We start from the raw sequence: 15,894 nt of genomic DNA, 5'->3' as shown, positions 1-15,894 counted from the left end.
GAACTCTCTTTGGCCACTCTGCTAACAACTAAGTAATTTTACAAACATGCCTGATTTTACTAGATTGATACCATAACTCTTCTTCTACGCCATAATTAGCAAAACATTTAACTATGCTGGGAAATCTCAGAAGAGAGGTTTTTAATATACACATGGAGTGGAATCAGAATGCCTAAGAACAATTTTTAGGTGACAATCAAAAGGGAAAACAAAAAAGAACTAACCCTTGCAAACATCATCACCAAGTGTTCCAGTCAGCTGTGATTAACCAAGTAGTCTAGGCCATTTGCCCTATCATTCACATCTATCCTTCCCAAACAATAACCTCAACAGAAACAAAAAACATTGGAAAGGGGTGGCTGGTTGTTTTAATGCTTTATTATTTCAGCTGTTAATATAAGAATTAATAGTCATACCTACAAGAAAATTAGTCTAACTTGTCATTTTAATGGACATAAAAAAAAACATTTTCAACCCAACTTTTGTTGCTTAAAGGCTAACATTATTGACTGGAAGGCAAATTATGAGTACAATTAACTAAATTAGGTCACTTTACTCACCAAATTGTTGTTCAAAAGCATATTTAGAGAGTTTATTAACAAAGATTTTGTCAGTTAGTTGTGAGTAACAAGTCCTAAGAACTAATTGGTTGTTGTTTACAGAGTCTGGCAAAAGAATAGATTGGCCATTATAAATATGGGGAGAGAGGGTATACATAATTAATAGAAAATTACTACATAGCCTTGAGGAACAAGAATCTTATTCAGGAAAGATTGGTTTGCCCATCACTTCTAATAGACTAGTGGCCATCTTCTATTTTAATGTAAGCACAGAAGTACTTGCACACAGCTACATAGTAATGAGATCTTTTCTCTGATGTTTTAAATATATATTTAAAAGGAATACAACTGGTACCAACTAATGGACTAAGAACATTATAGTAGTTTTCACATCCACCATGAATAAAGGAAGCCTGCATCCCAAGAAAAGGGAAAAAATTCATAGGCAGGAGTTGTAGACCAAGCTGAATGAGCCAGCATCTCAGAGAGGTAATTAAGAAAAAGCAGAAAGCCTAAAAGGAGTGGAAGATCGGAGGGATTAGCAAGGAAAGCTACCTTACCGAGGTCAGAACATGTGAGAAAGGCCAAAAGCCATGTAGAGTTGGACCTTGCAAAGAGAATTAAAAGCAATAGTAAAAGGTTCTATAGCCATCTAAATAAGAAGAAAACAAAGAAAGAAGAAGTGGAACTGCTTAACACTGAGAATGGAGTGGAGGTTAAGGATAATCTAGGTATGGCCCAATAGCGAAACAATATTTTTCCTCAGTCTTTATTGAGGAGCTTAGGGATAATGGTAGGATGACAAATGAGAATGAGGATATGGAGGTAGATATTACCATATTCAAGGTAGAAGCCAAACTCAAACCGCTTAATGGGACTAAATTGGGGGGCCCGGATAATCTTCATCCAAGAATATTAAAGGAACTGACACGTGAAATTGCAAGCCCATTAGCAAGAATTTTTAATCAATCTGTAAACTAAGGGGTTGTACTATATGACTGGAGAATTGATAAAATAGTTCCTATTTTTAAGAAAGGTAAAACAAGCAATCCGGGTAACTACAGGCCTGTTAGTTTAACATCTGTAGTATACAAGGTCTTGGAAAAAATTTGAAGGAGAAAGTAGTTAAGGACATTGCGGTCAATGGTAATTGGGACAAAATACAACATGGCTTTACAAAAGGTAGATCGTGTCAAACCAACCTGATCTCCTTCTTTGAGACGGTAACAGATTTTTTAGACAAAGGGAATGCAGTGGATCTAATTTACCTCAATTTCAGTAAGGCATTTGATATTGTTCCACATGGAGAATTATTAGCTAAATTGGAAAAGATGGGGATCAATATGAAAATTGAAAGGTGGATAAGGAACTGGTTAAAGGGGAGACTACAGCGGGTCACCCTGAAAGGTGAACTGTCAGACTGGAAGGAGGTTACTAGTGGAGTTCCTCAAGTATCGGTTTTGGGACCAATCTTATTTAATCTTTTTATTACTGACCTTGGCACAAAAAGCAGGAATGTGCTAATAAAGTTTGCGGGTGATACAAAGCTGAGAGGTATTGCCAATACAGAGAAGGACCAAGATATCATACATGAAGATCTGGATGACCTTGTAAACTGGAATAATAGTAATAGGATGAAATTTAATAGTGAAAAGTACAAGGACATGCATTTAGGGATTAATAACAAGAATTTTTCTTATAAACTGGGGACACATCACTTGGAAGTAACAGAGGAAGAGAAGGACCTCGGAGTATTGGTTGATCACAGGACGACTATGAGCCGCCAATGTGATATGGCCATGAAAAAAGCTAGTGCAGTCTTGGGATGCATCAGGCGAGGTATTTCCAGTAGAGATAAGGAGGTGTTAGTACTGTTATACAAGGCACTAGTGAGACCTCATCTGGAATATTGTGTGCAGTTCCGGTCTCCCATGTTTAAGAAGGATGAATTCAAACTGGAACAGGTACAGAGAAGGGCTACTAGGATGATCTGAGGAATGGAAAACCTGTCTTATGAAAGGAGACTCAAAGAGCTTGGCTTGTTTAGCCTAACCAAAAGAAGGCTGAGAGGAGATATGATTGCTATCTATAAATATATCAGAGGGATAAATACCACGGAGGGAGAAGAATTATTTATGTGGATATAAGAACAAATGGATATAAACTGGCCATCAGGAAGTTTAGACTTGAAATTAGACGAAGGTTTCTAATCATCAGAGGAATGAAGTTCTGAAACAGCCTTCCAAGGGAAGCAGTGGGGGCAAAAGACATATCTGGCTTCAAGACTAAGCTTGATATTTTTATGGAGGAAATGATATGATGGGATAGCCTAATTCTGGCAATTAATTGATCTTTGACTAATAGCGGTGATATGCCCAATATGATGGGATGTTAGATGGGGTGGGATCTGAGTTACTACAGAGAATTCTTTCCTGGGTGTCTGGCTGGTGAGCCTTGCCCACGTGCTCAGGGTTTAGCTGATCACCATATTTGGGGTCGTGAAGGAATTTTCCTCCAGGGAAGATTGGCAGAGGCCATGGGGGTTTTTCGTCTTCCTCTGCAGCGTGGGGCACGGGTCACTTGCTGGAGGAGTCTTTGCACCTTGAAGTCTTTAAACCACGATTTGAGGACTTCAATAGCTCAGACATAAGTTAGGGGTTTGTTACAGGAGTTGGTGGGTGAGATTCTGTGGTCTGCATTGTGCAGGAGGTCAGACTAGATGATCATAATGGTTCCTTCTGACCTTAAAATTTATGATTCTATGATTCTATATTGCTGGTGGTTCATGAGCAATTTCACATTTAAATATGCCCTTGGTCCATCAAGTGTAAAGATCCAGGGAATTCTCATTGTGGTAATACTAATTAACTATCATTTGTTTGAAGCATTAAGAATGAAATAAGCATTTTGAAAACTTTTATTTCATTCCTATTGATTTCATAGTGTGTGCATAATGAGTAAATTATGTCTAACTGTCAAAACTAATTGGGATGTTTTAACCACAATGCAGCATAAAAATACCATTACAAATGATCCTTTAAAAAAAATTACATCCTTTGTGCTCCCCATTAAAACAGATACTTCACAGATCTTAGCTGTCATTTATGCTAAGACTCATTATTATATTTTAATATGTGCCAAGTCTTTACATTTAAAGTTGGTCAAATAATGATTCACTGACTATTTTATTTGGCAAATGACAATATTTTCTAAAACATTTACAATTATTTCCTTAACTTATTCTCCCTGCTCTGTAGGCTGAGTGAACAATTAAAAGAAAATGTGTCTAATTTATTCTAAACATATGGCAAATGTTGAAAAGATTATTCCATAAATATTATTCAATCAGCCCTAATTACAAGTTTAACGTTAACTTCAGTTTTACATAGAAGATGCTTAATAAAACTGAGTAACTTGTGCTAAACAGAAAAATAAATCAAATAAGTATTTAACTACAGTCTTAACATTTTCTAATATTTAGCATCTCGAGTTTTAACTGTCAAAAGCTTTTTAGCAAAAGAGAACATAAAAGCCAAAGGCATAAGATCTAAACAATTTAAGTCAGCTTTCTAAGTTAACTAGATCTCACAGAAACACAATATTGAGCTAAGCATATAAGCATCTCAATAAGGATCTGTGATCGACTGTGGAAACACCACGCTAGGAAAGCACCTACTACCCTGGAGGCAGAGATTTCATTTGGCTTGACTTGCAACACATGCCAAATAGAGGCCCTCCAGCTGTAAACTGAGAATCAGAAGGTGGAGGAGACTCCCTGTAAGAGGTGGGCTGATTCTGAATGAAGAATTTTTGTTTTCTAGGTATAAAGGGAGTTGTATTCATGAAGGCTGAGAGGTGGGGAGACCATTTTTCCTTTGGTGAGAGGAAAAGACTGATTATATTTACCAGAAGTAGTAATGTGCTGTCACAAATCATACAAGGGGTTACCTCAGCATTCAGCAATTTATATTACATTCTTTGGACAAAATCCTCTCTCCTCCCCACCTGCCCCGCAAAGAAAGCTAATGGTTACATGCTCTTTTCCTCCTCCCTTAAAATGCATCATTAACATATTCCTCCCACTCCAAAATCCATAATGATTTCACCCCTATTCAAATCCATCTCTAACCCTCTTGATTGATCATACTTCTCACGCTTTATTTTTCTCATATAGGCTCATAGTGGTGGACCTACAGAGGGTATAAAGGGCTTCAGGCTCCCTCCAAGTATGGGCTTTTTGAATTCTGGGCTAAGCAGTCACTAAAGGAAGAGAGACTGGCTCCTGCAGGGCTCAGCAGAGCAGCAGATTGAGTCCACCTTTTTGTGCATTGTTAGGATATAGATATTCAGGCCTGTCTGTAAAGGTCTGTACTTTAAGAATTTAGGGGTATTCTTATCACTTCGCTAGTTCTAGAAGTATAAAAGAAAGAAAGAATCAAAATCACTGTCTGCTGGTGTAAGGGCCTTCTCTTACTGTGACAGTTTGAGGCCCTGTTCTTAGGCTAAGGCCTTTGGCTAAGCAGCAGAGGCAGCCATAAGCTAGGAAGCGACCGGTCACATCCTCACATTCCAAACTAGTCACATTGAAAGAAGGTGCTATTGGGCTGTTAGGAATACAATCCTGTCCTTATAATGCCTATCACCTCCAGAGAAAGGGAAGTGCCTAGAAAATGTAAAAGGAAACAGCATCCTGTCTGGCAAGAACTCACTTATCAATACTGGGATGTGAAATCCTCACTTCTGTATTGTTTTGTCATTATAGTTCCCACTTTGCTATTGTTTGTCTGTATAATCTCTGTCTGGTTCTGTGATTGTTCCTGTCTGCTGTATAATTAATTTTGCTGGGTGTAAACTAATTAAGGTGGTGGGATATAATTGGTTACATAATCATGTTACAATATGTTAGGATTGGTTAGTTAAATTTCAGGAAAATGATTGGTTAAGGTATAGCTAAGCAGAACTGAAGTTTTACTATATAATCTGTAGTCAATGAGGAAGTGAGTGGGCCTTGGTGGGAGGGGGTGGGTGTGTGTAAAGGGGGAAATGGGAACAGGGAATGAGGGTAAGGAAATTGGAACCATGTTTTGCTAAAGGGGGAAATGGGAACAGGGAATGGGAGTAAGGAAATTGGAATAATGTTTGGCTAAGGGCAGGAATGGGAACAGGGACACAGGTGTAAGGCTCTGTGGTGTCAGAGCTGGGAAGGAGGATACTAAGGAAGGAAACTGGAATCATGCTTGCTGGAAGTTCACCCCAATAAACATCGAATTGTTTGCACCTTTGGACTTCAGGTATTGTTGCTCTCTGTTCATGCGAGAAGGACCAGGGAAGTGAGTGGGTGAAGGAATAAGCCCCCTAACATGCATTGTTGGAGTCCTCTTAGCAGCAGGGAGGGACAGATGCCAGGGCTTGTGTAGTGCATCTGTAATGCCAACAGCCGCAGGTCATTGGCAGGCAGAATTGAATCTGAGGCCTCTGGAGCTTAGTGCATGAGCCTCGACTGCATGAGCTGAAAGCCATATGACTATTAGCTAAGGGTGTAGAGCAGACTCATTAATCTCTCTCTCTCTAAGTGGTCTCAGTGCCACTGGATGGGACAGAGCACCACACCCAGGAGGTGTGTGGGTTACACATCACTCCAAGTGGTAAATGGAAAAGAATTCCTCCTTCCAACAGTAACTTTGGACCCTGCAATGGCAGTTGCACTGTGGTATTACAGCTGCCAGAGTGTGCAGTAGCTGGCTCCATTCTATCTTTAGGAAGAACTTGACATTTTAAATAGTAAATTTGGTGTAAGGGCTTTTGGATGGGCCTGCAAATCAATTTTTTGCTGCCCCTCTCCAACCTAAGTATTACCAATTTCTGACCACCATTATATTACCACTGTGTGCAAGGCTGACCTATCTATTTTGGAGAGTGTCAGAAAAGAAGTTACACCCCCTACTTTTGGGGATACTTCACCAACTTGAATTAATCATTTTACATAAAAGCTCTGTGTATGAGAAGTGGTGGGATCTTTAGATATCTCTTTCCTTTCCAGAAGTGGAATCCAGGCTGCTTACCCATTTCTGCCCTAGTGATTGGTTTACATTCCTTTACAAGCAAAAAGTTTAGACATTTAAAACCAACATTCTTGGGGCTGATAAGTCCACTTTGCGTTTATCTCCCTAGCAGGCCTAATCCTCAGTTAAGGTTGATGAACAGATGCCCCTGGGACTGGGGGGAATCCATAGGTGGTGTGGTGCTGCACAGTTCCTATTCCACTCCTGGCACAGGAGCATTGTCAGGTGAAAGGGAGCATAGAAAGAGTTTCCTTCTGCCATGACCTATGGCTACTCTAAATTATGATGGGGAGTCAGGACCAGAGAGTCAAGAGCCGTTTATTTCCCCCTACCTTCCTCCTATGTGCTTATTGGGCACAACTGAGAAATGTCATCCTTATATTTTTAATGAAAGTTGAGATTCCCCTTTACAAAAGGACTTCCTTCTGTGAGCCTAGAGCTAGCTTCAGTGCCTTCCAGCCCTTTAGTACCCTATTGTATAGGAGAGCCTGGGAATGAACAATATGTAGATTTTTTTTCCCTCTCTGAGCCCATTGATTGCTCTGTGAGTGGGCGATACTCTGCAGACCTCCCTGAGGGAAGGAAAGGCCTAGCTGTGGACAAGATTGGGAGTAAGGAATGGTTTTCCCACTGGAACTGACCCCAATCCAGACCTCAGCCTGTGGCAATTAAACTACTTTTGATTTGTTTTTAAGTAAAGGGTGTTTTTCCTAAAACTTCCCATAGTTTTGTCTTTTTTTTTTATTTTGGGGACAGATATATACTCCTTTTTATTCATGTTCATTGCACGTTGTGGTATGTATATGTGGACTGAGATAGTATTCGTGACTTGCATTACTACTTCCATTTTTTTTTTAAAAGATATGTATGTTCATCCAAGAGCAAAGTGTGGCCCTAACTGCCATGAATATGTCTGCTAGGCTGGGGGTACAAATCATGGCCTCCTGTTTAAAGCTCGGTCACACAGTAATTTCTAAATTCCAAAAAGTGATTTTTGAGTAAGGTTGAAAGACGACCTAAAACTCCTATGATTTCTAGCTAGAAAGAAAATAATAAATTTATGATCATATGTTGCTGAATGAAGAGACTTGGTTGGCTACTTTATTGAGCTCAGTTAAAGTGTGAAATAATGTAACAATCTTCTTAACATTTTACAAGTTTATCATTGAGGAAAAAACCCTTTCTCATGCTACTGAGGAAAACATGGTTAAATATAAAAATATAAATCTGAGGAAATATTTGAAACTCAAAATGGTTCACTCTTGTGTGGAGCAATCTTTGCTTTAACAGACAACAGCCTATGGATAAAAGTCTCAACGGTGGCAGCATAATACTTAAAAAAGCAAATAAAGTTGGAAAACTGTGTCTTCATCTTCTAGAGCATTTATTTTAAGCCTGGATCACTTCAGTGATAACAGCTTATCTGCCTTCCCCCTTAATCAGTCAAATGGTCTACCCGAGAAGGCTGGGAAGACGATGTGAGGTCATGGGAAAAGTGTTATTTGGGGTTTTATGAACCCAAAACTCTTGGTAACTTTTACTCTTGGCAAGGCAGTGACAGGAAATAAATCAATAGGGACACGGCCAACCGACACAAGCAGTATAACACAAGAGTGCTCTTACTTAAAGCTAGTCTGAAGCTCTTACACACATCCGCAACAGGTTACTAATAACATCGCAACCCTCAATAATTACCAAAGTCTGGAACGGTTTTCGAGTGGTACAGCGAGAGACATCCTATTGCCCGTCTGCCATTGAGGACCCTCAGATGTGTCCACGAAATGATCCAACTAGCCCAGACTTCTCCCCCCTTATTTACTGTGTTAGTACAATAACATCTCAATCAAAAAAACTTGTTAAACAAGCAATTTCAAAGGTTAAGCAAGAGGTTTCACAGACCATTAGACAGATGTGTTTTTTCAAAGTCCGCATGCTTGAGGTTCCTGACAAACACATCCCAGAGGGCAAATATAGGTAGGCTTCCTGTTTTTTAAAAACACATTCCTGAGCAATTTCAACAGAGATCTTATCAGGAAGGACGCAGGAAAAGACCCTTTTCTTGTGGTCACTCAAAACCCCCTTCCCTTCTGGCTTAGTTATGCTAAGGCTGTTGCACAGGTCCATTAAAGGCCTACTGACTTGGCTGGTTTTGGCAATAAGCATGATAATCAATATTCCAACTACCAGTAGTGGTCCAGGCAATTACTGATCCACCAAGATCTCCCTGAACAAAGGTCCGTTATTTATAATCCTTGTCATTGACATTCCCCGGAGACAAGAAAAAATCTTTTATGCGTCTTAAATTCAAAAGTATGGCAGAACTCAGTAGAAAGAAAACCAGCAGGAAAACTGATGGAAATTTTTTTAAAGTATTTGTGATTTATTTGCTTTATTACCATCATCATTAACCACATTACCTAATTTATACTGTTGGGTGTAGAAGGGTGATATCGTCAGTTAAAGTAAGTGTATATAAGCATTGTACAATTGAAGAGCTACGGAACTAATACTGAAATCTTGTCTTTCAAGTTGAAGATTTTTATATCGCTGTTGATCCAAAAATTAATTCTGTTGTCACAATCACTCAAGCAGAATTGTATATACTAATAAAAGATACTGCATTGTAACACAGATGCTGGATAAGATATAGGTTATCATTCGTTGCTGTAGAATGATCGGGTACAATATTAACTAGCTGAAATTCTTTTTGGTTATGTTTTTTTTTGCTGTTCCTAGAGTATGGATTGTTTTCTAAAGATCTTTTTCTAACATGATAGTAAGTAATGTTTGTAATTTGTGTCTTCAAAGCCAGTGAAAAGAATTTTGGAGAACAGTTTCTTCATCTGTATCTGGAAGAAGGAAGACCAACAGTTCGATTTGGGTGTGGCAACTCACAAAACATTCTGGCTGTGTCCGTCAATCAATCAGTTAGCAAAGATGTACTCTTATCTATCACAATAAGGTAAGAACTTGCCATAACACATTTCATAGAGATACTCAACACAATTCATCCATTTGTAGTTAAAAGTAGCAACAGATATACATGCAACAGAAAGTTTCTAAAAATGTATTGAACATAAAAGTGAAACATGATTCTCAGCGGAGCACAGTAAAGTGTTCTTTTGACACATTTCTTAAACAGCCTTAAAGTATTTCTTTTTTTCAGAATCAGATGCTGGACAAGCAATAAGACATGAAAGGGTTGTGTGTGTTTAACATTTGATAATGATAATCCTATCCCAAGAGCATCGTTGGACATAACACATGATCCATGACTAAATATCTTAAATCCACAGCCAAGCTATTATCTAATGATAACGCTTTCCTCAGGCTACCTTAATGTCAGTAAAAGAGTCATATTTTGGAAAGAAAAAATCTGTATGTGTATGCTGGAAGATTGTTTGACAATTTAGTGTGTTTGGTATCAGCTGAATTGTGGTTCACACAGATTAATCTACTCCATTGGAAAATGTATGAACCAATCTGAATGTACTGAGATCCAGGCAGTTTTATATGTAAAAATTAGGCCAATCAGAAAACTAGGGTAATTAATTTAAGCATAATATTAAGGAGCTTAAAATGAATTGCTCATCATATCTGATAAACATTTAGAATAAATCAGATGTTTTTCACCATGCTTCTAGCACCAAATGAACAACAGATTTACTGATTAGGCTAAATCTGAGTAATTCCGTGTTACCACAATGTCATCATAATATAAAGCAGAAGCAGTAAACTATGTTATAACTAACTTTAATTGCAAATGCAATGCAAGCATAGTGTATAAAAGTGACTAATTCCTACTGGTATATGTGTGGATTTTTAAGAGACATATACAGAGTATCAAGAACATTTATAACAATCAAATGATAATGTTAGAATCTGTATTAAGTTCTGTACCCAGTGAACAGATTGACACATCCTTTTCCAGCCATGATAGCTTGCATGTGATAGTAGGGAAAAATGAGAAAATAATGATGTGAATGTCATACTTAACTCATGTTGGTAACAGTAAAATAATGGGTTGAATAGTTAATACTAAATTACAGTAGAAATCTTTTAGAAGTACTTATCCCATCCACATTAATGTATTAATTGTGATGAATATTACAATAAAAATAAAAGATATTTCAACAGTTCAACCATTGTTTTACCTTATCACATAGTTAATAAAATGGTATGAATAGTGGTTATTTTTCTGGACCTTAACTCTGTTAGGAGGCTGTGCTGTGATAGAAATCTTCTTTCTTTCTTTCTTTCTTTCTTTCTTTCTTTCTTTCTTTCTTTCTTTCTTTCTTTCTTTCTTTCTTTCTTTCTTTCTTTCTTTCTTATGATTCAGAGATTCAGACAGGGACATAGTTACAGTTGGGAGAAGTTGCATGATGGAGATTACAAATATCCCACTAAAACCCAGAGAACATAGTTTGTTTTTGTTTATTTACTTTAAGTCCTAACATCAGAAGAAAAAAGTTGTGTATCCAGTGATTTTTAGATTTTCTTCACAATCATAGAAATGTAGTGCTGGAAGAGATCTCAAGATATCATCTAGCCCAACCCCCTGCACAGAAGCAGGACCAAGTATACCTGACTACATCTGACAGAAGTTTGTCTAACCTGTACTTAAAATCTCCAGTGAAAGGGATTCCACAGGTCTCCTTAGAAGCCTATTGCTGTGCTTAACTATTCTTATAGTTAGAATTTTTTTTTCCTTAATATCTAACTTAAATCTCCTTTTGCTGAATATTAAGCTGTTTATGTCTTGTCCATTACTGGACATGGGGAGCAATCGATCACCATCCTCTTTATAAAAGCCCTTAACATATATGAAGACTGTTATTGGGTGTCCCCTCAGTCTTCTTTTCTCAAGACTAAACATGCCCAATTTTTTAACCTTTCCTCATAGGTTCTGCTTTCTAAACCTTTTATTATTCTTGTTGCTCTGCCCATTGGCTGTTCCGGGCCAATGAGAGCTGCGGGAAGTGGCAGGCTGCAGGGACGTGCTGGCAGCTGTTTCCTGCAACTCCCATTGGCTGGGAACGGCGAATCACAGGCCCCTGGGAGCTCCGGGGGGGCCATGCCTGCCGATGGTCAATGTCATCAAAATGTCTTGCGGCCTGCAATCAGATTACCCTGGTGGGCGGCATGCAGCCCGCGGGCCGCAGGTTGCCCACAACTGATATAAAGGCATCTCTTAAAGCTTAGGTTGGCCTCATACAGTCTGAGAAAATCAGTCCCAATTAGGACTTTCTGGGAGGCTGCTTCTGCTACCAGGAGTTCACAGGTAAAATGGAGAGTGCTCAGAGTAATAGTTGTTTGCCATATTCCTATCATCTTCAGATGAGTTTGGTTTGCAACCTGAACCACTCATTGAAAGGCCTCAACATCCTGTGGTCTCCCTGGGTGGCTCTTTCCCACACTCAAGAGTGTGCAGTGGAAACCTGTACATGTACCCCAGCATCTACAAGAATTTTATGTGGGTGTCTATTGATCTCAGCCATGATGTAGTATTTTTGACCCAATCTCACAGGCCACTCTAATCTCTTGTTTGGGGTTTGCTAGTCTGTAGACAGGCCATTGGCCCCTGCTCTTGATAGTTTCCCTCCCTCTAAGAGCTACCCTGCTCTGGGCATTCCATTGGAAATGGCTTGTGCCACCACATCTCCAATACAGTAGAACTTTCCAGTCCTTCCTATTGGACGGCTGTTGATTGGGGTTCAGTTCCTTTCTATGTCCCTGTTTTTCTTTAGGCTTCCTTTCTGCTGTGAGCTTGTTCATATCACTCTGCATTTCTCTCATGCTCTCAATCAGTTTTTGGAGGTCTGAGCTCCATGTCTTTCCTGCAGAAGCACTGACTGCTAGATAAGCCTGCTGTATTCATGCCCTGGAAGCTGAATTCCCTTCTTCTGCAGCCTCTATGGCTAGTTCTATTTCTGCAGCAATCCTGATGACCTCTTCCAGACCTTCAAGTTTCTTCTTCTGAAGAACTATCCGAATCTCTCTCCCAGCTGCCTGGGTCACAAGTTCATCACTGGTCAGTAAATCCTGCATTCAGTCTGGGAATAACTTGGTGGCCACGTGCTGGAGAATCGCTGACAGATTCTGCTTTTTCTTGTCTCCAGTTCTCAAAGGCTGCTCATTTCAACTTGGGGTTTGTGGTTCAGTCCAGGGACAATTGTAGGACATCTTTGGCAGAGGCATACTCCTCCTGGGTATCACGTGTCAATCCTTCAAACATCTTCTGGGCTTAGTCTTGGAGCAGCAAGCCAAGAAAATCCAGCTTGGTGGCCTTATCCAGTCATTTATTTGGGCAACTTTTTCAAAATGGTTGATTCAGGTGGCCCAGCCCTGGCCATTCCCAGGATAAGCCCCAGGAACGAAGATGCACTGCATCTCACTGCCTGTTCTGACTTGTCTATTTCTACTCTCAGGGCTCAAAGGTTTACTTTTGTCATCTGGTTGTTCATTTCTGCCCATATAACCCTCTTACCTATGGTGCCCGCCCACTAAATGCTGCCATCCAAATCTGCTAATTTGAATCCCACATCTACCACCAGTGTAATTATTATAGCTGCTCGGTGCTGGAATATCCCAAATCTCTATGATAGAAGTTATGCAAGGGGTGTACTGTGACTTGAAGGCAAGTGCTGAAGGTGCTTCAGCTGCGAGGTCCTGTAGGGACTAGCCCTGGTGAGACCCTGTAACCACTCAGACACTTGGCTAAAGTGAAAGAATAATCTACTAGGGCTGGCAAGAAAGGGAAATGTTGCAAACACTCTAGGTCCAGAGGCTTAAATAGTTTTAACTCAAAGTGAAACAGCAGCAATTCTTATTTGGACCCAGGGGGACAGTCCATTTGAGGATTAGGGCCCTTTAGGCCTGGTGTGGGCGTGCCCTCTCCTGTCCACTCTTCTATTAATGGCAAATAAGAGCTTGTGGTTTCCAGGCCAGGCTTAGTTAGTGGTGTGTCTCATTGGGTCCCCTCTGCACTGGGTCCCTGCCCAGTCTCTGCTGCTTTCCCTCAAGTTCTGCACAGACCTGAATGTGGGTGCAGTGTCTGACCCTGTTCCACACATGTTTCCCTGCTTCTGCTGCAGGCTGTTCTGAACACAGTTTCCTGGGGGGTTATCCCTCCATCTGGCTTCCTTGCTGCTCCTGGCTTGCCATGCTGCAACCACTTTCCCAAGTGCCAGGTCACTTCCTGGGTCAGGGTCTTTCCCTGGCAGGAAGTTTCTGCCCTCTCCCCCACTTGGCCAGGAGATGTACCCGTGTGACATCAGAGGGCCATAAAGCAGTGGGAGACGGGTTGATGGGAGGGATTCCTTGCTTAGCAGATTCATCATGTAGCACAGCCTCTCCATGCTCCCTATCATAACATTTAACTTGTCCCAAAGACATAGGGCCAGATGCTCTGATCCAGGTGAGGTGTACTCAGTATGAATTCCAAACGGGGTGGGTGACTGAAGCTACTTTCTTGTTGTTCTTGTCTTGGAGCCCACTGGCCTCTGGTGTATGTTGCTGGGTGCAGCATGCACTTCATCCTGTGCCAATTCAGATCTAACTAAAGCTGCTATAATTGATGGCCAGCTGATCACAGTCCCAAGTGGGTATTCCAGCAGACCTGGATCAACAGGCCATATGGATGCCCCAGCCACTTCCTTTTCTTTTTTAATCTGATCTTACTGTGCTGCATAAGTGAGTGTGCAACACTAGCAGAAGTTACTAGTTTTCATAAAAGACCTGTTTCCACTTTATCGTATTTGTCTGTGTTTTAATTCTCTTCCTCATCCTAAAGTTGCAGGAGCCCAGCCAAAGGGCAAATCCTGCTCTGAGCAGGCACTTCTTGCATCCTTAACTACTGGAACTTAATTGCCAGAGCATGGCCTTCCCTTCTGGTAGCAGTTGCACTATGAAGCTGTTCTTTGGTGCTCCTCTTAACAGAAGGACACTGTACCTCTACCTGCTGATATCTAGCATATGCTGCTGACTGCAGCCTGTCACCCAGTCACCCAGGGATCTAGACCCCTTCCACAATTTGCAGACCACAACTGCTGGAGACATGGTTTGTCAGCCCACTCCCCTATCATTCTCTGGAGCTCTGTAGAGTTATCCTGATCGGATGCTTTCACAAGGAGAGAAGAATTCCCTTAACTCTTTTTGGTGTATTGCAGAATAATATTTTTCCCTAATATTTGGGATCCAGTTACTGTCTCCTTTGGAAATATGTGAAGGAGGGACCTCTGGGATTAGGAAAACTCATTCCATTAGGGGAAAAGGACAAAAAATGTCTATTGTTGAATGGGCATCCCAGAAGCTTGTGGATCTTGAGGGATTTTCCGGAGGAGATGAGGGGGCAACTTCACAGAAGCCCTGCACCTCCACACCGACTCCCACTCAGTATGACTCCATTGATGTTTTCCCAGTTAGTTTTACATCTGGTGCTCCTCTCCATTGGGTTTCACTGGCACAGAGTTGGGAGCCATTATCGGCATTAACTTTCCAACTGCTCTTTTATTGGTGGGAGTTAGTAGCAGAGACTGAAAACTACAAAATAGGTCTCCAAATCCTTATAATATACAGGCCATCTAAATAAATACAGAGACATGGAAGGATCTGCTGTTAGAAATTGCATGAAGTTCATCTTCTCTTTGAGGGTACAAGTTAAGTGATTTTTTTGGTTTTATTGTAAAACACTATCCTGCTGTTAAGTTTGCAACATCCACAAACTAAATCTAATTACTCATTGGCTGGGAATGTGTGAATGTATTTTGTGTTTTAATATAAATTATAAAAGCATATGAGATTAAAAAGGGAAAATGCTTCCCTTCTTCTCTCCTTGATCCTGCAGTCAAAGGACCTTTTCTGTGAAAACTACTTGAGATGACTACAATTCAATAACAAGAAAAAAATTCTAAAATTCTATTTTTAAGCTACTCCTCTTGTTTGATACATTGGACACCTAATTGTCTGCACTTCTTAGCTGAGACACCAATATCTCTGATCCATAATCCTGAGACATGAAAATGGTATACTGATTTCAAATGCTAATAATAACTTGGCAATAAATGTGGCTAAATTGAACTAGGAAGATTTATTCCAGTTATAGAATTCAAATCCCATACTGAAAAATAAATTTATTTCCCAGATTCCTGCCTTAAAATTAACACACATATATATTCATGACTTCACTCTACATATTGTTAAATTACTTTTTAGTGTAAGTTCAATTTATACATTACTTTGTTTTACCGGAATTTATATTGCCATCTCTTTAA

General features: G+C 40.0%; 1 protein-coding gene across 1 annotated transcript in view; it reads left to right on the top strand.

Annotated features, from left to right (window-relative positions):
- LOC141984480 (protein eyes shut homolog) overlaps window positions 1-15,894 on the top strand; it is a 461,568-nt gene that overhangs the window by 390,224 nt on the left and 55,450 nt on the right. The window contains exon 10 of the mRNA XM_074947560.1: window positions 9,431-9,584. Coding sequence (XP_074803661.1) covers window positions 9,431-9,584 — 154 coding nt within the window. The remainder of the gene's footprint in view (window positions 1-9,430; window positions 9,585-15,894) is intronic.

This window comes from Natator depressus, chromosome 3, assembly GCF_965152275.1.
Source record: "Natator depressus isolate rNatDep1 chromosome 3, rNatDep2.hap1, whole genome shotgun sequence".
Lineage (NCBI taxonomy): Eukaryota > Metazoa > Chordata > Testudines > Cheloniidae > Natator > Natator depressus.
The sequence above is the reverse complement of the archived record's forward strand: the minus strand, read 5'-3'. Positions and strand labels throughout refer to the sequence as shown.